The sequence below is a fragment of the Anas acuta genome, chromosome 3, assembly GCF_963932015.1.
Source record: "Anas acuta chromosome 3, bAnaAcu1.1, whole genome shotgun sequence".
NCBI classification, from domain to species: Eukaryota; Metazoa; Chordata; class Aves; order Anseriformes; family Anatidae; genus Anas; species Anas acuta.
The window spans coordinates 90177805-90205464 of NC_088981.1; the positions used below are offsets into that span (position 1 = coordinate 90177805).

At 35.1% G+C, this 27660-nt stretch overlaps 1 protein-coding gene across 1 annotated transcript in view; it reads left to right on the forward strand.

Annotated features, from left to right (window-relative positions):
• The window catches only part of EYS (eyes shut homolog), an 830760-nt gene that overhangs the window by 108362 nt on the left and 694738 nt on the right, over positions 1 to 27660 (forward strand). Inside the window, exons 10-11 of the mRNA XM_068678264.1 lie at positions 2814 to 3067; positions 18046 to 18150. Of these exons, the coding sequence (XP_068534365.1) occupies positions 2814 to 3067; positions 18046 to 18150 (359 nt within the window). The remainder of the gene's footprint in view (positions 1 to 2813; positions 3068 to 18045; positions 18151 to 27660) is intronic.

Consider the following 27660-nt stretch of genomic DNA (forward strand, 5'->3'; position numbering starts at 1 on the left):
AAAATAGAAAATAGTTGGGTTATGTAGCACAGATCAACATAGCCACGGTGTATCTTCAGTCTGGTCTTTAGCCTTTTTCAGTCATTTTAAAGATTCATCAGTTGCCACAGTTATTTACTCAATGGCACAAATCCTACATCACTTTAGTGCACGCAGTCTGTAAATGCATTGTGACAGCTACTGTGCCTGGACTAAACAGTATGAACCCACCTACCTACATACCTACTGTTCCAGACGTTGTAGGATAAAAAGGTTATGTCTTACTACATTTGTTAGGAACACATTACAGCTACCCCATAACTATCCACATTCAAGCGTCATATTACTTCATAGATAAAATTCTGTGCATGACTTACGAGTCTCCACCTTACATTTATTTCATGGTATATCAAATTTTTGTGCAATATTAACCAGTTTTAGGCAGTAGATTATCAATGTTCAGCCATCTACACCACATGTGTTGGGGCAAAGCAATCTGTAAAAGAATAACTGTGGCTTGAGTTTGGTATCCACTACTAAATTCTGTGTTTGTAGCAAAAGCACTAATGTATTGGTTTTCTTTCCTAGGATCTGTTACACTCAGTCTTGTTATGGACTAAAGGGAGAACGCATGAACCTCAGAAATTGTTGTTATTCCCATTAATGATTTAAGAGCCTAATAGATCAAATTATTAGTCGGATGGCCATACTTAGTAGTCCAAATGAATACAATAAATCTTCAATAAAACAGTTAAAAGTGGTATACAAAACTTCATATTTACATTTTCTGTGATGCCTTGCTTGTCCTTTCAATGTTTCTCCAGTTTCTAAGGTTGACATTTTAGTATTGTGTAAGAAAGTAGTTGGTGGGTGACATTAGCATCTCCAGATATTTTCTGGGAGGTGTCTCCCTCTCCCCAGCTGGGCCATTCAGAGCTGAAGCTAAACCAGGGCAGCAGTAGCCACTGGGCAGTGGTGCAGTGGTTGAACCTGAGAAATCCAGCTCAAGACAAGGCCAGGCAGAGCCTCTGCACTGCTTGGTCAGCACACAGGCAGGGAGCTTTTACTGGTAAGGGCAAGAAAACATTTCTTGGGTGACAGATTCACCTACAAATACAAATTATTGTACCACATGTACATCTGTAGTTACTGTTAACTTACTGAAGTATCTGTAACTCACCACATACCAAAGGTGAAAATGAAAGGGCAAGACGTTCACTTAAAAATTATATGTATATGTATATGTATGTCATTGAAAGATTAATATTTCATTTTTTTGTTTGCTTGTTTTTTCTTGGCTTGTGTTTTTTAAATTTATTGTAGGGAAGCATTTTAGTTTTACAGAAAATTAAAACTGCAAATCAACCTACCATTCAAAGCTTTTGATACCATGTTCAGTATTTTAGTACTGTTGAAGTACCAATGCAAGGTCATAGTCATTAAAATCTAATGTGGTGATGATATTTTCCTAGTCCTAGAGTAAAGGACCTAATTACTTAGAGATCATTGGACTTCATATCATTCATAAGAAAGACAGGAAAAGGTATTTGAAGTTCAGCTACATCACTGTTACACCAGCACAGCATTTAACAAAACTGTGTTCAAGAAAAAAATCATAGAATAACTTAGAGATAAAATGATAATATAAATCAAACATGTTGTATAATTTAGTATCTTATACAAATGCTGGAGGTACAAATAAATACAGTCAGATGCTAATATCCAAAGCCTACGGAACTCTACTTATGTCATTATATGTTAAATTTGAGAAAAACACACAATATAATCCACTCAGTACATATTACTGTTATATGTACAAGATATCAACGTAAAAGGTAACTATTAATCGTTAATGCTATTAATTAGCAGAAAATGCATTAAAATTAAAGACCTGATTAGTTTAGATTTTGCTTCATAAAAAAAAAAAAAAAAAAAAAAAAAAAAAAACTCTTTTTCTTGAAAAATAGACATATTACCCATAAAATACAGATTTTAGATAATGACAGTTACTAGTATATTTATTTTAAAGTATTTTGGCCCTTCTTTGTAGACTTTCCATTTATGATATTATGTGTTAATGTTATTTGTAAATATACATTTAGAATTTTAAGTAGATCATTATAGATTATGTTTCTAAAATATGTATTGAGTTTTGTGATCCTATCACCACTAAAGATCAGTCTGGATTATAAAAAATAAATGAATGATTCTTAGATATTGTAATCTTCAATAAATGACATCTTAATCTACAGCAAGAATTTACGTTATTAAGAGGACTAGAACACTGTTTAATAGTTTAATAGGTTTAATTAATACAAACTGTTTGTATTAATGTATGTGTGTATATTGCTATGTGTTGAGCAAACAATAACAGAAAAAAGCCTTGTTGTGCAACATTAGTCTGTAGCAGCGCACTGTTTTGAGCTACTGCCACTATTTTGGGCATGATTAGCTTTATACATCAGTCACTTTGTTTCATATGACTGTAAGATTCAGTTTTGAAATTATTTTCTAATCTGATATCACACTGATTCTATTTGAATATTGTCATTGGAAGTTTGATTTTAGAAGCTATTACAGCTGCTATTTTGTCCCATCTAAATTCATACGATTTTGATTATTGCACAGTTCCATTTAATTAATTTAGTTCCAAGCAGTCTATGTGAAACAAAGTTACCTGGTGACTAATTAAATGTAAAGAATGAAGACTAGAAAAGAATCCAATTCATTTGTGAGTAATTAAAAGTAAAAATATTGTTAACACTGTTAGACATTATTGACCTATACACAGCTATCAGAGACTGCCTTTTTTAATTTTCTCTTTTTAACAACAGGTGCATATGTCCCCTTGGTTACACTGGTACTTTCTGTGAACTTGATATAGATGACTGCATTGGAAACCAGTGCTCTGAATATGGTTTCTGCCAGGACCACTTGCATAATTACAGCTGTAACTGTATGCCTGGATATGAAGGACCCTTCTGTGAAGTTGAAATTAATGAATGTTCAAGTTCACCTTGCAAAAACGGAGCTACCTGTGTGAATTTAATTGATCACTTTTCATGCCATTGTGCTGAAGGGTTCAAAGGTAAGTTTTCACTGTTGAAGTGCCTTGTACTACAAATGTGCCTGTCCAACTCTATCTCAGCAATGTTTATAAGACCTTTTTATAAGAACTATGTGTATACATGTGTATACGTGAAAGTATATATGATTTGACAGAGTATTAACTGAATTAGTATGGAAATTCTTTCATTGTATCTCCTAACTGTTCTTCTGCTGACCCTCCTTCTACTAACTGTCCAATTCTGAACATAAATTTTGATGCTTTTGGCAATAAAAAATGATCAAGTTCCAAAACACAATTTCAATCATGTTCATTTATTTTCCCTATTAGGCAGTTTTAGGTATTGCGGTTTCAGTCATAAACAGGTCGTCAGAATCTCGTGATGGAATGAATGTTTTGGTACAGGAAACAGGAAAGTATAAGGAGTAATGAGATCAGCAGTACCATTCTCTACATGTATAAACAGCTTTATTGGACTTAGTTGCTCAGACTCTCTCAGCAAAGATAGATGAGTTATTTTAGAGCATCTACTAATTTTAGACATCAGTCCTAGGATGCAAGTCTGTAGATTTCTGCACTGTGTTTGATCAGCATAAAGCTGATAATGTGATTCCTTTTTGTACTAATTTTCCATTTTGTGTGAACACTCTGATACTCAGACTTTGTGTGAAAGACAGAAGCTCTTCTTCATGTTTCTCAGTGACACTAAAATGTTGCTTTTCCATTTAATCTGTATGATCAAGCACAAATAGCAATGCACTGAATGTTTCTATATATTTATTGATAATGTGTGGTATAATATCACTGGTGGTGATATAAATAGATAATATAATATACATAGTGCCATCTGTACCAACTGATAATGAATGTTTTTCATCATTAATTTACAATTTACTCTTCCAATTTACTCAGGGTTCTTGCTCTAGTTCAGGGAGACATTTACAGCACACATAACATAGTTGTAAGTTCCAGTTAAACCATTGGGCTAATACATCTATTTAGATCTTTTTGGGTCAGTGCTGAAGTGCTGAACCATTAAGTAATTGCAAATTCAGTGCTAATTTCTCATAATAAATCCTGGCTAGCTAAGCTCACTTTTAACATTTCTGCACTGATATTTATAATTTAAAATATGTTTATATTCATTTGTACACATATGCATATACATATATTTATGTAATTGATAAACATTTATGGATTTGTTGTCCCCAATTTGAGCATGTATTTTTTTTGGTCATTTGAATACACCTTTAATAATATATGGTATTTCCTCTCTATGCTCTTTTATTTATAAGTAGGCAACTCTGAACAGTATTAATTTTTCCACTCAGAGCTCATCATTTGCACCCTTTCATTTACCTGTTGCTTTCTGTCATGAGCAATTCATGCAAATTATAATGCATCATTATTGTGCTTTTTTGCTACTACTGTTGACTATATGGAACATTTATCAGTTACAGCAAGTTTAGACTAGACTCTAGTCTGAAATAAAGTATCCGTATATGCATCTGAGGTAGGCCTAAAAGAAATAAATAAATAAATAAAAATAATCAAAATTTATAGTTAACAAAAAAAAAAAAAAAAAAACAGGATTGCAGAATTGTGCTTGGGGTGACCTAAATTCCATAAAGATAAACATAGACCAGTTAAATGTCTGCAAGAAAAGAGGAAAAGTATTTGGCTTCTTTGAACAAAATCTATCCTAATATATATTCATTACACTAATGAAACTTCAGTTCTGATTTGGTGCTTTGCTGGTCTTCATGTGGGGACTTCAAAAATTGTTATCTGCTGGAGAGACAACATAGCAGGGAATACATGAACTAGTAAGTTTCTAAAGTTCATCAATGACAACTCTCTGACCCAAGTAACAGAGGAATCAACAAGGACAAGTGCTTTGCTTGACTTCACACAAACAAGGATGGACTTGTTAGAGATCTAAAGGCTAAAGGCAGTATTCATGCAGTGACAGTGAGAAGGCAAAGTTCAAAATCCTTAGACAGGGGAGGAGGTAAAAAGCAAGATCACCAAACTGGATTTGAGAACAGACTTTGGCCCTTTCAAGAATGTGCCTGAATGAGTCCCATGGGATAGGCAAGGATTACCTCCTCCAAGCTCAAAATCAGTCTATCCAAATGAGCAGGAAGTCAAGCAAAGATGCAAACAGGCCTGCATGAATGAAGAAGGAGCTCCTGGTAAAACTCAGGCATAAAAATGAAATACACAGAAGCCAGGAGCAAGGACAGGTAACCTGGGAGGAATATAGACGCTGTCAGAACACAGAGAGATGAAGTTACATGTACGTTATATTTCAGCCCTGGCAGGCAGCTAAGTACCACACAGCTGCTTGCACACTTCCCAGGTGAGATGGAGGAAAGAATCAGAAAGGTAAAAAGTACGAGAACTCAAGGGTTGAGATAATGACAGTTCACTAGGTAAAGCAAAAGCCACTCACACAAACAAAGCAAAACACAGAATTAATTCATTACTTCCCATCAGTAGGCAGACGTTCAGCTACTTCCAGGAGAGCAGGGCTCATCACACGTAACAGTTTGTTGGGAAGATAAATGCCGTCACTCTAAACATCCCCCTCTTCCTCCTCCATCATCCCAGTTTTATTGATAAGCATGATGTCATGTAGTATGCAATATCCCTAAGGTCATTCTGGCCAGCTGTCCTGGCTGTGTCCCCTCTCAAGTTCTTGTGCACTTCAAGGCCACCCTGAGTAATCTTTGAACGGTTGTAGTGATTGTAAGAGGTGCCTGAGAACTGGAGGAAAGAAGTGGAATTAAGTCTATCTGGAGGCCAGCAATTCATGATGTAGACAACACTGGCTCCAGTCCTGCTTCACATTTCCTTTAATGACATGGGTGATGGGACAGAATGTACCCTCAGCACATTTGCTGATGACTCGAAACTGAAAGGAATGTCTGACACAGCAGAGAAAGTCTGCAAGAGCAGTTTGCCATTCAGAGAGGAACCTTAACAGGCTACATGAATGGTCTGATGGGAACTGCAAGGAGTTCAGCAAGGGTAGTTGCAAAGTCCTTCACCTGAGGGTGAATAACCCCAGGTACTAGTATATGTTGGGGGCTACCCAGCTGGAAAGCCTCTATACAGAAAAGGACCTGGGATTCTAGTGGACACCAAACTGGCCAGGAGTAAATCTTGTGGCAAAGAAGGCTAACAATATCCTGTATTGTTGGCCCTAGAAAGAGTGCTGCCAGCAGGCTGAGGGAGGTGATTTTTCTCCTCTACTCAGCTCTGGTGATATATATCTGGAGTTCTGGGTACACTTATGGGCTCCCCAGTACAAGAGAGACATAGACATACTGGAGAGAGTCTTGTGAAGGAACAGATCATTGAGGAACTGAAGCACATCTCATATGAGGAAAGGCTTAGAGAACTGGGACTGTTCAGCCTAGAGAAGAGAAAGCTCACAGAAAATCTCAACAATGTATATAAATACCTGAAAAGGAGGTTGCAACGAGTCTGGATCCAGAGTCTTTCCAGTGGTGTCCACTGGAAATGGCACAAACTGGAACACAAGAAGTTCCATCTAAACATCAGGAAACACTGCGAGAGTGATGGAGCACTGCAGCAGGTTGCCCAGAGAGGTCATGGAATCTCCCTTCTCAGAGATCATCAAAAGCCATCCACACATGGTCCTGGGCAACCTACTTCAAGTGACCCTGTTCAAGCAGAGAGATCGGAGTAGATAACTTTGAGAGATCCCTTCTAACCTCAACTATTCTGTGCTTATGTGAGCATGAGCACTTATATAGATGACATCTTACTGGAAAGTACTTTTTTCTTATTTTATCAGTCAGAGAGGTATTATATGATAGTATTCCAAGAGAAGCAAATTCAAAGTCAAGAGAATTTTCACAATACTATTAATGTAGTGCAGCTCATTATCATACGTACTGAACATATTTTTTTTTCATAGAGTATAAAACAAAAACAATTAATAAAAGACTAGAAATTTATAAAAATGTTATCACTACTCTAGTATTTCTATGTTCATATTTTGTCTAGGGTTTTATGATCCTGTGATTTTTTATATTATAGAACAGATTTGAAGTTCAGTCATAACTGCATGTTATGAATCAGTGAAGAGTATCTCAGCATGATGTTAGAAAGACACATTTTGGTTTTGTTATGCTATGTAATTCAACCTTTTTACATATCCACATGTGCTTCAATTTCTTCATAAGTATTAAATTCAATTTCAGAGGAAATATCAAAGGCAGCAGTAGATAAATTTAAGAGTAAAACCAAAGTCATTCCTGCTCAGGGCTCTGTAAATCTCTGGGAACTATTATACTATGTGTACCAGGATTCACAAGTTTGAAAACAAGTCATGAGTACCCAGCCACCAACTTGTTTTTTCTGCTGTTAATAAATGAATCCCTGGGTACTCTTTGATACAGAATTAGAGTCCGTTTTTATTTCAGAACCAAATTTTACATAGACAACTCATAGCTGTCTCCTCTGCCTAAATTATCATTTTAGTCTGATGTCTATCAGTATTTCACAAATGTTTTACATTCTATTATCTAGGGTCTCCTTAGGCACTGTAAAGGGATTTTTCAATATGAACAGCTTGCACACTCTTATTTGATAAAAAGAAGCTTATAAAAAATCCAAGACTTGGGCATCTGCATATCAAAAATCAATATATTATTTTATATACTATGTATAAATTATATTTATGTATAATATATAATATTTTTAGCATTGTACGGCACATTCTTCCCTTTTGAACTGTTAACTGTACTTGTGATGGAGACTTTAATATGGAGACTTTTTTTGGTGTCTCCGCTACCAGCAAGAGAATTCGGCCTGTGCCAGACTTGGCAGCTTGCAGTATGACCTGTAAAAATTTAGAAGTTTTATGAAAACCTTTATTCCATCATTTTGGTCATGTGACAATACTCTATATTGCTTTGCTGTGATTCAGTGTATCAAACAAACATAATTCTATTCACTTGAGAAGTCATTGTCAGACTCTCTTCTTCCATATCTTCATTTTATTCCATATAACAAAATCAGTGCTTAGCATCAAATGGTTCTAGCTTTCATGATTAATGACTTGGATTTCTAAGCAAATACTGCTGTGCTTCATTCTGGCTTAATAGAAGCACTTCTTGGAAGTATTTGTTAAAAGGTTGCCTTTATTCAAACATACCCTTCATTAAAAGTCTTGTTTGTTCGGGTACTTACAAAAATGGGAAGACAGCTGCCGAGAATTCTAAGTAGATGAGAAATATTGCCTCTTGAGGTTTTGTATCTATACAACATTGACTGCTGTATACTTAAGATGTGTGGTTTTTGTTGTTGTTTTTCTTGTCGTTTTGTTTTGTTCTGAAATTATACTGTAACTCACATAGCAAGATATTGATCCACCATTGCTCTATACATATGCAAGCAGTGAATAACACAATTAACACTCATCACCAATGTTGGTCTTCCAGTAGTTTTTTAAGTTACACATTAATATGTTCTATATATGCTGCTTTTCAGTTTTCTCTCTCTTTTTTTGTCCAAAATGGGAAAATAGCATACTTTTTTAATATCATTGTATTACTTTAAATTTCTGTACTTTGCTTTTTTATCTATTATGCCACAGCTACATCAGAAGAATCCACCTAACATTTAGAGTCTATTAGAGGAAGCATTTAAGTGTTTGTACTTTCAGTAAGCTATTCATTGTTCTTAAATCAATTGGATGTTATTAAATAGTTTTAAATTTCTGTGGTAGAAATGAACAGTATATCCTTGATGCTATTCTTAAAGACAAATCTTGAAAGGAAAAACACAAGGTTGTGTGAAAACTTATCCTTTTCAATACAAGTGAATTTAGCTGCTTTAAAAAATAATGTCTAGAACAGCTGATGGACACACTAATATAATGAAGATTGACTATGTTATATCAAGGAGCAGCAAGTACAAGGCTGCTTCATGCGGGTAGCAATGAATAGGGCTGAAAACAACCCCAAGTGTAGGCACTGCCCTCACTAAGCAGAGCACAGTCCTGCAGCATCTAAGCAGAGCAGGCTGAGCCCTGCTAACCTGTTGCCCTCAAGAGCCCTAGGCACTGAAAGCAATTGACCAGGCCCAGGGCCAGGGGTCCCAGTTAGAAACATCAGGAGGCAGGCCTAGAGACAAGGCCAGAGACGAGGCTGCAATGTACATACAAAGGATCCTGTGAGCTGAGGTCCATTTTTGAGACAGGGCCTTAGGCAGTACTATAAACAGGCACATCTACAGCATAGCTCAGGCTAGAGCTGAGTGCCTGGGGCTGAGCTGAAATGGGGCTTGTTGGACAATGGGCAGGGTATTTGGGAAGGTCCCAGCTGGGGCTGTTCAGGACAATTACATTCTACTAGTGTTCTCAGGGGCATGATATGCCTTAGCAGGTCCACATGCAATTATGAAATTATGGAAACTATACAGACCCACAGTTTGTATAGCTACCCATTGTATCAAATTCATAGCTATTTTCTGAGACAATTTAAAAACAAAACAAACAAACAAACAAAAAGTTTGTCTTTGAGATTTTCAGAGAACTCTGATGCATCTGATTCTTTTTAGTGCTGGATTTGTTTTCTGCTAATTCTTTAAGAAAACTACCTCACAGATTAGATAGGATTTTGATTTTTAGTTTTCATTAAAGGATAGCCTACAGGCACATAAGTAGTAGTCATCATGGACTGCAAAAATATTTGTAATATTTGCTAATTTTAGAGTTGTTATTTTTGCTAACTTTTCTTAAAAACATACAAGTCATAGAACTGTATAGCTAGAAGACACATCAACATGTAACTTCCTTCATCTCTGTTATTACATATGCCATTCTGATAGCTCTTAATGAAATTCATTGTAATATTATGGCTATTATTAAAAAGATTTTATTAACATTAAAATGGACACAGAGAAAGACTTTATAAAGATCTTCATAAATAGAAAGATATTTCTCAGTCCCCTCTTTTTGAGTTTAAACCAGTCCATTGCCTTCATACTGTCTTCAATGATATTTCTTAAATTTCTAGTTTTATGGATTTTCCATCTGTAGGAAAAGAAACAAGAATTTCCAAAGTAATTCAAAACTCAGAATAAAATACTATAAGCTTGCTATGTAGCTTTTATCTGAATCACTGAATATGCTTTCTCCACTGCATATATAGAAAACTTAAGACATTATGGGATTACTTCCAGTGCTTTCAGATCTAAGCATTAGATTCTGTTGTCTTAGCAGCCTAAGAGATCCTCATAGGTCAGATATGACTCGAGGTGCACATGAGACTCCTGCCCTCTTTAGTAATATCTGAAAGCCAAGACACTCTCTAGCATTAATGTAATACCAGATACCTATGTTTAATTTACTAATCCCCATCCTGCTGTTCCTAATTCAGTAAAATTAAATTGATTCTGGATACAAACAATTAAGTGAAATACATTCATGAAAAATTATTTACAAAGCATTGTCACATGCATGGATAATGTCCCTGTTATTTTAATGGCTATTTTATTAACTAGATTAGACTGGCTGTGTGCTGTGCAACCAATCTTCCTGTGCACTCTGCAAAGCTGTCTTGTGAAAAGATACAGGAGCCCAGGAGCTCCAGCAAGTTCTTAACTAATCTGTGTAGCATGTGAAGTCAAGCTCATATATTTTGCTATTCACCACATACTCTACACAGAGATTTGCTCTGACCTACTAACCAAATTGAAATGCAGACCTAAAATGAAAACTCTTTAATAACAATATCAATATTGTTCCTCATATGAGTTTCTTATAGTACCAGGATGCAAAAAGGGCATGAGGACCTTTTAAAGGCCTGTAAGAGTAGCAGGAACTGATCTGGGATGAAACTACTTACCTGTGGTTGGCAGCTGCCAGTTGGCAGGTTTAAATGGTGCTTTTGTGTAGCAGGACAAAGACACCTAGATACTAGATACTACTCTTATGAGAAAGAGATGTCTCCTTAGTTAGTCCATCCTTTGGCAAAATGACCTATATAATGTATTGAAAATGTTTCTGCTGCACTAAGGAATGCAAATGGATTCATGTTTCTGTTCACCTTTTCCAGTGAATGAAATTTTTCCATTCCAAGGAAAACATTAGACTGATACTTGACAAAGAAGGTCACCTAGCAAGTAAGGATGAGGAAAAATCATTTAATGCCTTTTTTTTTTTTTTTTTTTTTTTTTTACCATTTTTTAAAATCCATGGTAGATCTTGGGCTGCCTCGTCCTCAGAGATGGACACCCATGACAGAAGGAGCAGCAACTTTCCAGTTGTGGGCAACACAACTGTAAGACACCAGCTGTATCAGCTGAATATTCATAAGACCATGGGACCTGAAGGGATTCACACCAGAGTATGAGGGAGTTAACAGATGTGATAGCTGGTCTCCTTTCCATAATATGTCTTGGGAGTCTGGGCAGGTCCCTGCTGACTGGAAGTGAGCCAATGCAATAATACTCTACAAAAAGGGCTAGAGATGAGACCCAGGAAACTACAGACCTGTTAGTTTAACCCTAATACCTGGAACTATTATAGATAAGATTATCTAGATGCTACTGAAAGGCATTTAAAGAACAAAGCAACTGTCATACATAGTCAACATGGCTTCATAAAGGTAAACGCTTGCCTTAGTAATTTCATCTCCTTCTATGATAAGGTCACATACATGGTGGATGAGGGGAAGTCAGTGAATGTAATCATTCTGGATTTTGGTATGGCCTTTGATACCATCAGTCAGAGCGTCCTTCTGGACACATTGCCCAAATGGGAGTTGAACCGCTTCACAGTGCACTGGGTGATGGACTCATGCCAGAGCTCAAATGACCAATCTCTGGCTGGAAGATGGTCACTGGCAGTGTTCCCCCAGACTCTGTCTGAGGGCCAGTCTTGTTCAATATTTTTGTTGATGTTCAGTGTTCAACATTTTGATCTGGAGGCAGTGGAATGCATCCTCAGCAAGTTCAATGGCAATACTAAACTGGGAGGTGCTGTTAATTTCCTGGAGGGATGAGAGGCCTTGCAGAGGGATCTAGATAGATTGGAACAGTGGGTGATCATCAATGGCATGAAATACAACAAAGGCAAATTATGGGTTCTACATCTGGGATGGAGTAATGCCAGACACAGGTACAGACAGGGAGATGAGTAGCTAGAGAATTGTTCGACAGAAAGGGAGGTGCTGGTTGACAGTAATTTCAACATGAGCCAGCAGTGTTCCCTGACAGCCAAGAGGGTAAACTGCATTTTGGGATGCATTAAACACAGCATATCCAGCCTGTCAAAAGAGGGGATTCTCTCACTGTATTTAGCCTTGGTGCTGCCTCCCCTTAAATACTGTGTGCAGTTTTAGAGTCTACCATATAGAAAAGATGTTAAGGTACTTGAATGCATCCAGGGGAGGGCAAGAAGGCTGATAAAAGGGCTGGAAGGCACATTGTATGAGGAGAGGTTAAGAAGAGTGAGTTGGGAGAAATCTAGTTGGGAGAAAAGAAATCTAGTTGGGAGAAAAGGAGGCTAAGGAGTGACCTTACTGCTATCTACAGTTTATCCTCAGGATAAGGATAAGGACATGCTAATCTCTTCTTTCTGGTAACCAATGATAGGATACACTGGACTGGCACAAAGCTGCACCAGGGAAGCTTCAGACTGGATAGTCAGAAAAAATTCTTTGTTGTAAGAATGGTCAAACACTGGAACAGGCTTCCTAGTTAGGCAGTTGATGCCCCATGTCTATCAGTGTTAAATAGGCATTTGGTAATGTCCTTAATAATACGCATTAACTTTTTATCAGCCAGGCAGTTGTGATTGCAACCTGCAAATATATTGTTAGCTTTTATGGCTACTAGTTGGACTGAAAAAAAAAACAAGCATTTTTTTTAGTAGTGCTTTATTAGGATTACATTAAGCAGAATTTTAAAACATTTGCTTTTCATCTGATCTGGGAATAGAAATATGCAGTTTATGTCCTGAAGTAATGTTTCCCCAATTTAAGGGTTAATAGTTTATAATAATAATAATAATAATAATAATAATAATAATAATAATAATAATAATAATAATAATAATAAAACTTAGACAATTTTTTTGTGTTCACTCTGTACATCTTTTCATTGTCAAAATTTATATTCCATTATGCCTATAAAACAAAATTTGGTATGAAAATTATGCAAATGAAGTGTGGCATTTCGATATTTTTGAATGAATTAAGCCTGAAAGACATTAAAAGTAGCAGTGGCAATTTATAAAAATGGATGACATTAAAATACAGATACTTATACATAACATCTATTATATTAAAAAATAAGCTTTCTAATCATTCCTGGTTTTACTCTAATGCATGAATATTTAATTTGAGAATATGTAATTAAGCTTACTTTGAAATTTAAAAAAAATATATATATAGTTTTGCAGATATTCTAAAAAATGTCAAAACAGTTAAAATCATTCATTTAAAGTGTGAGGTTAGGCTCTTTTGTCATCAGAAATAAAATAAAGTTTGAACTACTGAAAGGTGCAGACTTTCAATGTTGTAATCTTACAGAGTTGCTTGTACTTCAGAGTAAAGGAATATTCAATGAGACTTCATCCATTATATTTTGAAATGGAGTATTCCTTTGTTTTCTTAGGTCTATTTACCTGATAACTTATGAATGTTTTCATTTGCTAAAATAGTATGATTTCTTTAAACACTACATTAGTAATCTTGATAGACTATGCGTCTGCCAAATTTCTAAGCATGCATCCGCTGAAGGTCCTAAGTGCATATCTCTTAGCAAGTCTTCTGTTCTGCGGAATAATCAGTCACTTCTGCAACATCAGTGTGCCTGTAGAAAGCTGTTAAGCGTCAAGCCATGAAATTCATGTATTACTAGAGTAACAGAGTTTCCTAGGCAGCTCTAATTATTTGTTATGTATTTTAAGAACACTGCAATTTTATACATGATAAAACACACTATAAAGGGAAACAGAATCAGTTTATGATGAGTTTTAACATTATGCTTGTATTTCAGAATTTGATTACATGAACCCTGTGAATTGCTTAGGAATTCAGACCCAAAGCTAAGATTTATTAAATAACTAATTAAGTATTGTGTTATACTAATAATTATGTTTGGATTTGTTATATTAATGTTAACCTTAAAAGTGTAAACCCAGAAAATATTTATATGAAAATACTTTGATGTTGAAAGTAATCTCTAGCCAATTAGTTATTCTTACTGTATGTTCAAATACGGTTTTCCATTTCAAATGTGTAGTTGAGATTATCTGCATACTAAATAATAATAATACTAATAATAATAATAATAATAATAATAATAATAAAATAAAAATAAATGGATGCACTGTATGCCTTTCTACCTTTCTTCCTGTCTTGCATACTCAGAAAATATCACACATTAACTCCGTAAATTCTTTTCTTCTCTCTGAAACATTTTTAAAAGTACTGTCCAAATACTGCCCTCCTATTCTGAAGGCATAAATTCTTATATTTCCATTGCAACTGTATGTTAGAAGGACATGTCTTTTGTTGGGTGCAACTACCAGCTTAGTGCCACTCTGTTAGGACACATAACTACAAGAGATAATTATTATCTACAAAAACAAAATGGAATTATTTTCATTTTCATTAAACAATCATTTATTTGATTGGCAGAAATTGCACTAACACGTGAAGGTTTTTCCAAGGTTTAACATCATTCACGTATAATAATAATAAAATAAATGCTGTTTCTGTAGCCTTTTCTGAGGTGTATGGAATAATACAATGGCACTTTTAACTTTTAGATGGAAAATACTGAACTATTTAATGCGTTAAGAGTATTTTCAACTGGAATATTTCAGAAAATTAAATAATTTTCTATATCATTCTGCAAGTACTGCTAGCTAGCACAAACTGTAAATCAGTCAGTGGTTTTTGTAAATATTTTTGTCAGTTATGAGAAAGGTATTCTCAAAGCTTGATAACTGAGACGAGGCTGAGTGGCATGTAATTGGTTCTTTGTCAACTGAAGTAATTTAGTTGTAATAACAGCCTCCAGGCATAAAATCAACACCATTGCTATCAGAGCAGGGACTTTTTTTCCTAATTCCCTTGTTCTTTTAAATGCAGAACGGAATTCACACACATTTAACATTGCCACAGATAAATAAAAGCAAAATACCTGAAACCAAGTTGTTTTGCAGCAGTGTTGAAAATGTACAGCAGGTGTACTTCTACTGTATAGTATTAGTCTGGACATTTGCATTTGGGATCAATCATCTAAATTGGGACTAAATATTTTAATCTATGGAGTGTTGCATACATTAATACATTAACACATTTTCTTAATACATTAAGAAAAACTGTATTTATAAAGTCTTAAAAGAATGGGAGTTAATAGTGTAATATTTGAAATTAAAATCAGTTTCTGATAACACTAGTGGGAATTTCTTAGCTATGGACTATAACCAATATTTATTTTATTTTTTCCAAATGAAGGCAGAAAATAAATCCCCTTTTTCTGCTTCCTTTCTCATATTGCTTAAATCACTATGCTTCTGGTTAGACTTCAGTAGGAGGCTTTGAATCCTTTCTCACTGTTTCTACATACAATTAGATTTTGTCACTGCTCCTCAAAACAGATAAAGCTCCAATGTTCATCTCATGTCCCAAACTTCTCGAGCCTTCATTATTTCATCATTCCCTCAGGAATCCCCAGATGTGTCATTTCATATATTTCAGTCAAAACATGGCCAGAGAATTAACCTTTTGGTCTGTTCATCTGGTTGTCTTTTTACTTTTGAATTCCTCAAAGGCTTCACCTTGTGCAATGCAGACTATTTTTTGTTAGTTTTTGGAAATACTGCAGTTCACTGCTGCCCTTTCTGTCTTTGTTCTTTTCTTTGATTTCCTACTATCCTATCAGGACTGCCAGACTAAATGGTACCAATTTATGGTACTTTTATAAAACTGTTGTGACTGTCTCTGCTTAGTGTCCATTTCATCCCCTAAGAAGTATTTTCTTGAGGCTGAATACAGGATTTTCTATATAGCATTAGATAACATCATTTAGGGTGCCGAATTTCACTGTAAATTCTCAGTTGAAAAGTATAGACGTAGTTAGAAGCCTAAATGAAGTTGACTCATCCCACACTAAATTTCATATCTCAAAAATAAAATAATAATAAAAAAAAAAAAAAAAAAAAGAGGACACAGTTAACAACAGTCCACAATTTGGAAGAAATTGTAGTTGTGTCTGGTACAGCCATGTCTTCAAATTATCGTACCATACAGTTCAAAAAGATACCTTTGCTGCCTTAGATTCAAGAAGCAATTCCCTTAGAATTGCATTTGTTTTATTTTAGACTTTATCCATTAGAAGTATACCACAACTTAAAGGACATGAAAGAATCTGTTTCAGGTAGTTTTTCTTGTACATATTGCAGCTTAGCCATGGCTTGTAAACATGTTATTTATTCCTAGAAGAAACTCTGTGCTACTCTCCATTTATCTGTGCATAAGAAGAGAGCCAATACATCTCCATTTATCTCCCTCCGAAGAGACCTACCATATTCTGGGATGTAGCTGTGGGAATAGGTCTGAACTAGAAAACATAAGGAAAGCAAAATATTGGAATTAGATCAGAAAGGTTGCATATAGTGCTATTTCTTTTTCAACACTTCAAACAAAATTTACAAATATAAAAAGAAATCTAAAAACATCTATATTTTGGCCACTTCCAAATGTCTATATTCCTGACAGGTGCCACAGCACATTAAGCAACATTCAGCAACTGCTGCTATCAAGAAGGTAGCTCTTTAGTTTACTGAGTTATTTGGACTCTCCTTGGTCTCTACATGTATCTCCAATTTTTCCTCCAGATATCTTTAAATCATATGAACAATGTAGAGCATGGGTAGACATAAGAAAATAAAAGAAAAGAAAAAAAGAAAAGCACTCATAGAAGTTACTCTGCCAATCATTTTAAGCATGGAACAGAACCTTATTGCTACTATGGGCTTCCCTGATGAAGGCCTATTTCTGGTAGATGCAGTAGGTACTTCTATTGACAAAATAAAGGTTTTTCAGATCTGACTATCTTGATACATATGATTGCATGAGAGGGCATTTATGTGTGCTGAGGATAAGAGACCAAATATTTTCCTCAATGTAAAGAATTTAGGGCAATTTCAGGATTCTTTTTTTTTTTCATACTTTTCTGTGAGGTTCACCAAAAGCCGCACATGCTTTATACACTGCTGACCTATGATAAGCACTGCACTTATCATTTTCCTCCATATTCACGTGGCTGGAAGTACCTATTCCTGTTAAAAATCAAAGCAACCCCTGCTGTAACAAATCTACATTTAATTACACTTCCCACCTTCGCTCTTAATTATTTCATTAAGTAATATCTGTATTTTGCTTCATTAAATATTCTTTAGTGACTTGATTATCCTCTTCTGTTGTATTCATGGAAAGGTATATCTAGTATCACAGTAGTGGCAACATTCTGCGGAACATAAGCTGAACTCTGCTGTTACACATAACTCTGTAAATTAGTGTTGGCTTGCTTTTCATGTTTGATGATACTCTGCCATTCTTTTTCAAAGGAGACAGTGAGTGAAATGAAAGAAAACAATTGACACAACTGAAAAAAATAAATAAATAAATAAATGCCTGAATACTGTAATTTTGTATAACAGGAAAGCCCTCCAGGATTGTATGTATCCTCTCTAGGAAGGCTCTCTATTTTCTCAATTGTCATGCTTCTAATATTGCCTGTCAAAATGGACTCTTGTAACAAATGAAGTAGAAAAATTCATGACATAAAGGATGTCTACCAGTGTCCCTGTGTGCTCTACTAAGTGTGCCTTGGCCAGTGAGGTCAACATTCTGATAGTCCTTTTCCATTAATAATATGTCCCTATGATTTGAACAGATCTGCATGTTTATTGATTTATTTATTTTAATATAAAATTTCAGGAGAAACATGTTCTGTTCACATGAATGAGTGTCTAGATGGACACTGTTGGAATGGAGGAACCTGTGAAGAGGACATAAATGGATTCAAATGCAATTGCCCCCTTGGTAAGCATTTGAAATTTTTTACACAATTGTTAATTTGGTTTAGTGTGTAAGTACCACATTTATATCTTGTGTGCTACGAAATCTCATATGGCAAAAGCACCTTGCTTGCATTTTGAAAGGTACAGAGGTAGTTATTTAGACTAAGGAAAATGAAAATTTCATCAGTTAGTGTCGATGGCAATTTGTCTATGACCAATTTTCATAGAATCATGGAATGATTTGTGTTGGAAGGGCCCTTAAAGATCAACATTAAATTCCAACCCCACTGCCATGCTAAGGGACATCTCCCGCTAGACCAGCTTGCTCAAAGCTCCATCCAACCTGACCTTGGGAGGTGGACAGCCATTTTTAATAAGTAAGTGATTGCTTGGATTTAAAAAAATACCTGTATTTTGTAAAAAGCCACTGAAATACTGTAATATATCATTAAAGAAATATGACAGAATTGGAGATTTCTAATAGTTTAGTATCTGATTATATAATTGACCTTATAGCAACACATTTCTTGATGAAATTGTAAGTTTTAGGCAGCAAAAAAATGTTAAATTTTACAAACATTCAAAATCCCTGTCTTTAGGATTCAATTCTACAGGCTGCATTACTCACACCTAAAAGAATCAAGAAACACTCTAAAGTATGCATGAGCTCAATCAGGTTGCCTGAGTATGTGCATTTTGTATCACATGAGGTGCCCTTACGTATCCAAGATACTGTATGAGGCTGGCAGATAATGGTGTGGGCTATAAAGGACTTTTATCTAAAAAGATAAATTAGGCCAGGCAGCAACACAATGAAAAAAGACACAACAAAATAAAGGAAGAAAGAAATATGATGTTGAAGATTTTTCTTTGCCAATTATATATACACTGTATAATTTGTGATTTTGCATGCTATTATATGCACATTAAGAAAACGTAGAAGGGTGGGTGTTGGGGGTGCAGGGTAGAGATTCCTGAGATAAGAAATCCTTTGGCCAGTTTTTAAAAGCACGGTGGCCAAAGGAGTCTGGAAGAGAGTTAATTCTGGTAAATTCATTGGTATTTATTGGTAAATACCAAAAAGAAATTACTGATAAACTCTGAATAGGTTATGACGTGCATTTACAGACATTGCTTCTGCGGAAAACAAGGTCAGAAAACCTGTTTTTATACAAGCTTGGTCTGAGAGGGCTTACAGAAGTACTAAGGTGCTTAGAAGAAAAACTGATAGCTATCAGTAAACCCTGGAAATGTCAGAACACTGAAACACAAGTCTCCAACCATCCCTCATAAGCAAAACAATTGTTTGTAAAAGCACTTTAATGTGCTTAATATCAAAAGATCCTTAAATGCTTTGAGTAGTATCCTGTTGAGTTTGAAACTGGAGACAACACTGAGTTATATCTTCAAACACAAGACTATGCTTTCATATTTGTTGCTTCATATAGGCACATGTTGCTGAATTAGGTCTGTAGCTAAAAATTAGCAAGAACATTTCCTTTGTTCTGAGATGGAGACACATTTAATATACTGCTTTGCTATCCCACGTTTAGTCCCTATTGGTGTTTGTTAACACTCTTGTGTATGGATCTGAAAGGAGATTACTTTTCACATGGCAGAATATGTCATTGATAGAAAAGCAAATTATTGTGACATTCTCTCAGCAGATCATTTGTGCCTATTCCTTTAAAGGTGTCAGTCATTGTATACAGGCTTTATCCAATAAATTTTTATTATTATTCTTGGTGTGTGCATACATGGTTTGAGTGTCTGTAGCTATTCATTGCTTTTTGCTGTGCCTCTGAGGTTAATACAGGGATTTATTATGAACAATCAGGTTTATGTAATGGACATACATACAATACAAACTATGAGTTTCAACCTAATGACTCTACTAAAATGCTGTGAATAGCAGTGATTCTTCATCATTATCAAAGGATCAAGTAACTCCTAGTGAACCAGAGGTGATCTGTATAAATGGTCAGTTATTTTTTGAAAAGAATGAAGATTTTCTGTACTAGCATTCGCAGCTACATTATTAACATTATGGGAACTTGAATTAGAGTTGGAAAAAAAAAAAAGTTTAGTGACATGCACACCTAACAATGAGCTGAAAAGATGTTTTAATATAAATACAGATATGGATACCCTTTGTGCCCTTGGGTAAATTGATTAATATCCCCAGTTTATATTCTTCAGTTGAAGCTGTAGATAAATAAATGCAATCATCTCACAAAGATATTGCAATGATTAAATAGGTAATGTCTGCAAATTGCCTGAAAATAAAAGTCACTGTGTTATTGGATATTTTTACTGTTGGCTTGGTCCTAATAAGAACATCACTTCATAAAAAAAAAAAAAAAAAAAAAAAAAAAAAAAAAAGCAACTAATTCTAACTAATCCTTAGGTGAAAAATGACAACTTATGCGCATCCATACTTTCAGTAAAATCTAGTGTCATATTGAATGTATGAAAATATGTAGGTTTTACTCATGAGAGGATCAGAACTGGACATGGTGCTCTAGGTGTGGCCTCCCCAATAGAATAGTAAGACATTGAAAATTCGAATACAGTTTTGGAAAATAATTTGTTTAGGTATATCAAATACTTTGGTAGATGTAAAGCATTATTGCCATTAATTACTTAAGCTTGTTAAAATTTGCTTTAGATTTTTAGGGATCAGATTCTGACCCTTTTATGGAAAACAGCTGCTGTTACTGAAAAATAAAATTTTAATTATTTTTACTGAATTCTTATTTTCTGATTCACACTTCATATATTAAGTCTTCAGAAAATATTCTATCTGAACTATGAGTAGGAGTGTCCTCTAAATACAAGAAAACTAGATTATCTTTGACAATTTTGCTACTGTTAGCTGGACTTTAGTATTAATCCCTCTGATGGCTCAAGAGATTAGCCTAGCTTGAACTCACTGATGCACTAACAACCTCTGCACTCACAACAGTAACATAAATACCAAAGTACTAAATTAATTAATAGTAGTTCATACTATTGTCTTTTATGAAATCGTGTTTCAACCCTGACACAAAAGTTGAAAATCATATTTCTCCACTCTTTTCTCAAAAAAAAAAAAAAAAATCCTTTGAGGAAATTCACAACGTTTTTAAAAGAAAAAAGTGTGTATGTTCCCTTATGTTCCCTTCAGTTATACAAATTTGACTTCCCTCCTTTAATATAAGAAGTAATAATTAAGTACAAAACAAGAGAAAAGTTTGCACACCAGTCTTCAGACCTGTTCTGTCTCAGATGAAATCAGGAAAACTCTCTTGTAAGTCTGAGCATGTGAGAGAAACAACAACAACAACAACAACAACAACAACAACTATTTTTTGCAACAAAGAGAACACCACTGTGGAAATTGTTCATCTATAACAGTTGAAAATAATAATGGTCTGAGGGCTAAAGCAATGAACCATCATGTAAGAAATCTACTGCAAATTCTTTGTTGCACCAGAGCAAATTTTTACACAATATATTTTAATTCCTCAAGTTTGTCAAAATATTGGTTTGCTAATATAAGCTGCAGAATGATGTTAATGGCAAAAAGTGTTGAGTGGAAGTTTCTGATCTCTGGCTTCTGCTCATCCAAACACAAATTCTAACTGCAACCTTCACCTGAATCCTTGGTACCAGTTTAGGTATGCCATCTTGACATCAGGAGGAAGTTCTTCACAGAGAGAGTGGTTGCACACTGGAACAGGCTCCCCAGGGAAGTGGTCACTGCACCGAGCCTGACTGAATTTAAGAAGAGATTGGACTGTGCACTTAGTCACATGGTTTGAACTTTTGGGTAGACCTGTGCGGTGTCAAGAGTTGGACTTGATGATCCTTAAGGGTCCCTTCCAACTCAGGATATTCTATGATTCTATGATTCTATCATCTGCCACCAGACTATTACCCAGATTTACCGTAAACACTTCTTGTTCCTACACAGTCATGTAAAATGACTGAAAATGACTTATATTCATTGTTTTACTTTATGAACTTACAGTTTTTCTGTCCTTGAGAAGCAGGATTGCTCTCCCTTGCTAAGAAGACTGAAGAACTCTGTGTATTTAGCACATCTAAAATATACACATTTAATTTGCACGTACTGATTTTATGGAAATATACCTTATTCTTTATTAGTTTCTGCAAGGTGTTTCATTGTCTTAACATGTTGAAGTTAATACTGATAAAGTTATTATTTTTATATGACAAATCTCTTTTCAGCAGCTTTAAAAAATATTAAAATTCCCTGCTGTACATCTGAGATATTTCTTACTTATTACTCCAGCCTGCTTAAGATGTTGTCACTAAATAGGATGAAATAACATTTAATAATATTGATCATTGATTCACATAAATGTTTCTGAGCATTGCTGGAGATCTGATGTTAACTAAAGCCTTAATTTTTAAAAATGCATAACTAGAGAAAACTCCTTCCATTTAAGCATTTGAGTTTGGTTGTTACCACCTTTTTCTTTCCTTTTTTTTCTTTTTTTTTCTTTTTTTTTTTTTCAGTAGTATAGTCTTAATTTTGTATCGCAGCATAAGAACCCCACCCACCAAAAAAGTATGTTACTTTAATTAGGGCACTCCTGTGGGACTCTACTTCTGTGATAGAGTGTAAATTCATTCACATCTCAAGAAATAAGATAAAGAGTACCTTAGTAACATAAAACAGATGAAATGGAATTGGTCAATGTCTTTAGATATTTTGTAGCATCACTAAGCCCTTCTTTTTCTCTCAGTGCAGAAGACCTGTATTGCTTTCAGGTTAACATCTGTAAATTTAAACACCCTTTAAAAGTGTTCAATAGAAAAGTCATTTTGTAATAATACAGATTGTATCACTGGTTACTGTTAGTATGGCTTTTGGTATATTCTGCTGAGTCTTAGACCTTATATAGGAGATGTTACTAGCTCCTTTTATATTTGAACTTCATCATTTTAGGGAATTTAGCTAGCAAACACAATTGGTTGATTATGGTGTATTATATTTATATATATATATATATATATATCATGTTGACTTCATCCTGTTAAAGGGCTGCTGAGGGTATAAAGAATACACCCTCTGAATTTCAGCTGCCTGTCTATACTAACTCATTTCTAACAGAGTAGCTTCTGGAAAAGCAGGTAAGTCTGATATCTCTACCTCCCACTCAATATATGAATCACTATGGACAGACTGTGCACACTGGCACTGTGCAACAGGCATATGAGTTTCTTGTGCATAGGCAAATTTCCAGTCTTCATGGAATGTGGCTCATGAATTTAAAACATGTAACCAGACACATAATTGAAAAAGCAAAAATTTTAGTGACGAGAAATTGAGGCACGCCAGATTCACTGCTTATGTTTTAGATACCTAGGCCAGAGAGATTTAGAAGTCTGGATTGTGCAAAGCCTATTGGGTGTAAGTGGGAAGGTGTTGGCAGTGGAGAGACTGCATGGGTAGCCTCTGTGAGGAGAGGCCGGGGCTGCCCCATGCCAGCCTCAGCCAGTTCCAGCTGGCTCCAATTGCCCCACCTCAGGGCCCACCTGGGCCTGGCAGCCAAGATGGTGGTGCCTCTGGGAGATGTGTTTAATAGGAAAGGGGGGAAAATAGAAGAAAGAAGAAAAAGAAAAACTAGAGTAAGAAACAGCTCTGCCAACATCAAGGTCAGAAGAAGGAAATGAGGAAGTACTCCAGGTGCCAGAACAAAGATTCCCCTGCAGCCCATGGAGAGACCAGTGGTGGAACAGATATCCACACTGCAACCCATGCAGCCCTACACCAGAGCAGGATGATATTTCTTGACAGATCTGTGGCCTATGCTACAGCAGATTCTTGACAGGGTTTGCAGCACGTGGAGAGGAGCCCGTATAAAAGCAGTCTTTTCCTGAAGCACTGTAGCCCATGTGAAAGACCCATGGAGCAGTTGGAGCTGTTTTTTTTTGAAGAGCTGAGGCTATGGAGAGGACCCATGCTGGAGTAGGTTTATCCTGAAGGACTGTATCCTGTAGTAAAGACTCATGTTAGAGCAGGGATAAAGTGTGATGAGGGATAAGTGGCAAAGAGAATCTGTTTTGGCCTGACTACAGTACCCCATTTCCACTTCCCCTGTTCTGTGGGGTAGAGGAATCGGGAATGAAAGGGTGAAGTCAAGCCTGAGATAAAGGGGGAGGATGGGGAGATGTGCTGGAGTTTTTGTCTTCATTTTTCAGTATTCTGCTCTATTTTATTTGGCGACAAATTAAATTAATCTTCCCCCAGTAAAGTCTGTTTTGCTAACAATGGTAATTGGTAAGTGATCTCCCTGTCTTTCTCTTGACCCTAAGTTTTTATATCAATAATATCGTGTTGAGGGGGTGGGAGGTGAGGGTGAGATAGTGGCTGGATGGGGATCTGGCAGCTTCCCAAGGTCAACCACCACACATACACAAGCACCAGTCTTGGAAATCTGCAGATTTAATAGGAAGAAAAGAAAAATAGGATTCTTTATCATCATAGCCTCCTCAAGTGTATTTTCCTTCATGTGTATTTTATTCTCGTGTTACTTCATTGTATATGCTACTTCTTTTAATGCAACTCAGTCTTCAGGTTTGTTATTTTGGTCATTTTGACAATTATATTGCATTGAAACACTATTACTTTCTTTGCCTTTGTCTTTGTTTTATGTTCATTGCTTCAGGTTGTTTTCTGAAGATGTGTCAGTGTTGCCCTTCCCATTCTTTTCCCAATGGTACTTACCACTTCTTGTGTTTGATGATAATTAATATTTAGAAACTTATTTGTGGGAGGTATGCTCACACTGACTAATTAAACTTCTGTTTCTTGCACTAAGTCTAGTTAGCAAGCTTTTTTTTTTTTTTACTTTTAATTTCTTTATTATCCTAGTATTGGTGTTCCTTTTCTGATTAACTTGGCACTTACATGTTTGCTTGTTTAAATTTTAAACCTCGTTTCTTTTTACTTTTATAAATGAGTTCTGTTAATTAGCCACTTTAGTTCACATTACATTTATGTAGAATAAAGTAATTTAAGCATTTCAAAAGTTGGGGGACTGTTTATGCATGTTTTCTTTTTCCTTCATTTAACTCCTGGCAAAATAGTCTAGAATGCCATGATAGCCTTTTATGGAGAGAGTGACTATTCTTTTACTCATTTTTCTCTTTTAATCTTTCAACTGACTGAGTGTGGGAGTAAAATGGAAGTTTTCATTTTTATATGTTTCAGTATAGATGAATATGCCATTAGTCATTGCCTTGAATCTGAAAGGTTCTTAACATAGCATTTTGTTTTGAGATATATAAAATCATGAATGACTTGAGGAAGATTAATTTATTAAAAGAACATAAAGACTAAGCAGCAACTAAATAAAACTGTAGCAACAAAAAGATATCTAACCCAGCTGTTTCCATGACAACATTCTTCCTGGAGTTTCAAAAACCATTTTTGCATTACTCCCATGCTACTCATCACTTTCATTATATGTTATTTCAATTGATAGATATTTCTATTTTATCCATATAGAAAACATTTCTTTACATGTACTATAATGCTGTTTGTGAGACCTGATTTATATTAGAAGCAATTATACAATGTGCTTTAGGTATGTGTGTGTTTTTGCAGTAGCAAAATAGGCATTCATCTGAGAAAGTTCAGTAGTTTCCGTTTTGTTTTGCATTGCTTTCTTTTGTTTGTAAGTGCAATTGCCGTTGCTGTAAACAAAATAATCAGAAAATGATTGGATATATTAATATTGCTTTCCCTAGAAATTTCCCAAGTAGTTGCAGAGGCAAGATGAATACAGGTAGGATGAACAGAGCTTACGCTGAGAAATCTTAGGTTTAGGAAACTGAAGTGATTTTCTCTATGACTAGTAACACTGCAGTAAAAGTGGATAGTCCTTAGTCTTAGTCTGTTGCCCTTCTTACATCTTTATAACTGACTTTTGGAGATTGGATTTTTGATTCACAGTTTTCTACTCTGTTTTTCTCATCACACCTTTCAGCTTTCAAAAATGTTCTTCTACTTTAGTAAAGCACAACTTTATATAGATCCTGACTAAATCTTAAAACGACAAGTGGCAACTTGTGTCTGTACTATAACTAAATGTGAATCCTCAGAGAAATAACATGAAGGAATTTATGTGCAAGAGGACTATAAGAACTATTTGACAATGAAAATAAGTTGTAATAAAGCACCATTAAAAAGTTCAATAAAATTGAACCTCAGTATGAATCCAGATTTAGTAAGCAGTCAACAAAGTCATATACCCAGGCCAAACACAATCAAGAATGACTCAGACCAGATTCATGCCATTCACTTTAATTACAATAAAACAATGCTGATGGAATTGGCAATAAAATAAAGACTATTGATGACTAATTTGGCAAACCTGTTTCTTAAGAAAAGAGCAGCTGCAAAACACACTGGGATTTACTACAGTGTTGTGCTCCCAAACTAGGGGCACCATTACCTTAGTTATGGTAATTATGGTCTACTTCAGTTATTATCTATATGGTTATGTTGGGATCTCTGTACAAGGTTAACTCATTTTTCCACAAATATTTTTGCTTTGGAAAATTGAAAATGTGCCAGTTGTGTTGCCTGTCCTTCATTATGTATTTTCTTAGATAGCTTGTACATCTTAGAAAACCTGTTAATCTGTACACCATCTATGAGGTATATTTTTCTTCAGTTACAGATAGATATTTTTTAAGAAATGTTATGTTAGAATCATTAAATCACAATAATAAAAACATATTCAAAAAAATACAAACTTATTTGTAAAATATGCATATTATATCAATGTTTCTTTTATTGCCATATACTTATAACAGTTAATCACAGTTATCAAACTTGCTTATGGAAATGTATTTGATTTTATGAACCAAGCTATGTGTTGATGAAAAAGATCTATATCTACCGCTCTTGGGAAATATTTAAAAAGAAAGAACATTGACTTTAATCTTTTCCATAGCTGGTGATGAAGCTTCTTCACTGGAAACAATTTTATGCAATGTTTCTTTCATTAAATTTTTGGTGTGAGGTGTAATTATTGGTGTAAATATGTAAAGTTTATTTACTTACACTGCCCAAAGTTCTCTTTGATCTTCCTTTAAAGTATTTTGTTAAATTAAAGGAAAAATATGTATTTATTTGCTTGTGCCTGGATGACAAATCATGCTATATATCATGGGAATATGTCATGACACTGAAGCATTTCTATGCGTTATTTTATTACAGTGATTATACTTCCGTATGACAAGGCAGCCCTGCCACTTGAAGTATTCTACAACTTGAAATTGGTAACATAATTAGGAAAAGATGCCTCATATCACTGCATATCAACTTTGAAAGGCAAATTTATCACTGTTTATCACTGTATCATAGGGTAAAAAATGTATCTGCTGCAGTTAACAATGCAGAAAATCTGTTTGGACTTCTAGTCTGTCACTGCAGCTACTGAGAGTTATTCCCTCCAGTTGATTTTATACAAACTGTGGTTTGGTTAGATAGGGTGTTGACTGTTTATTC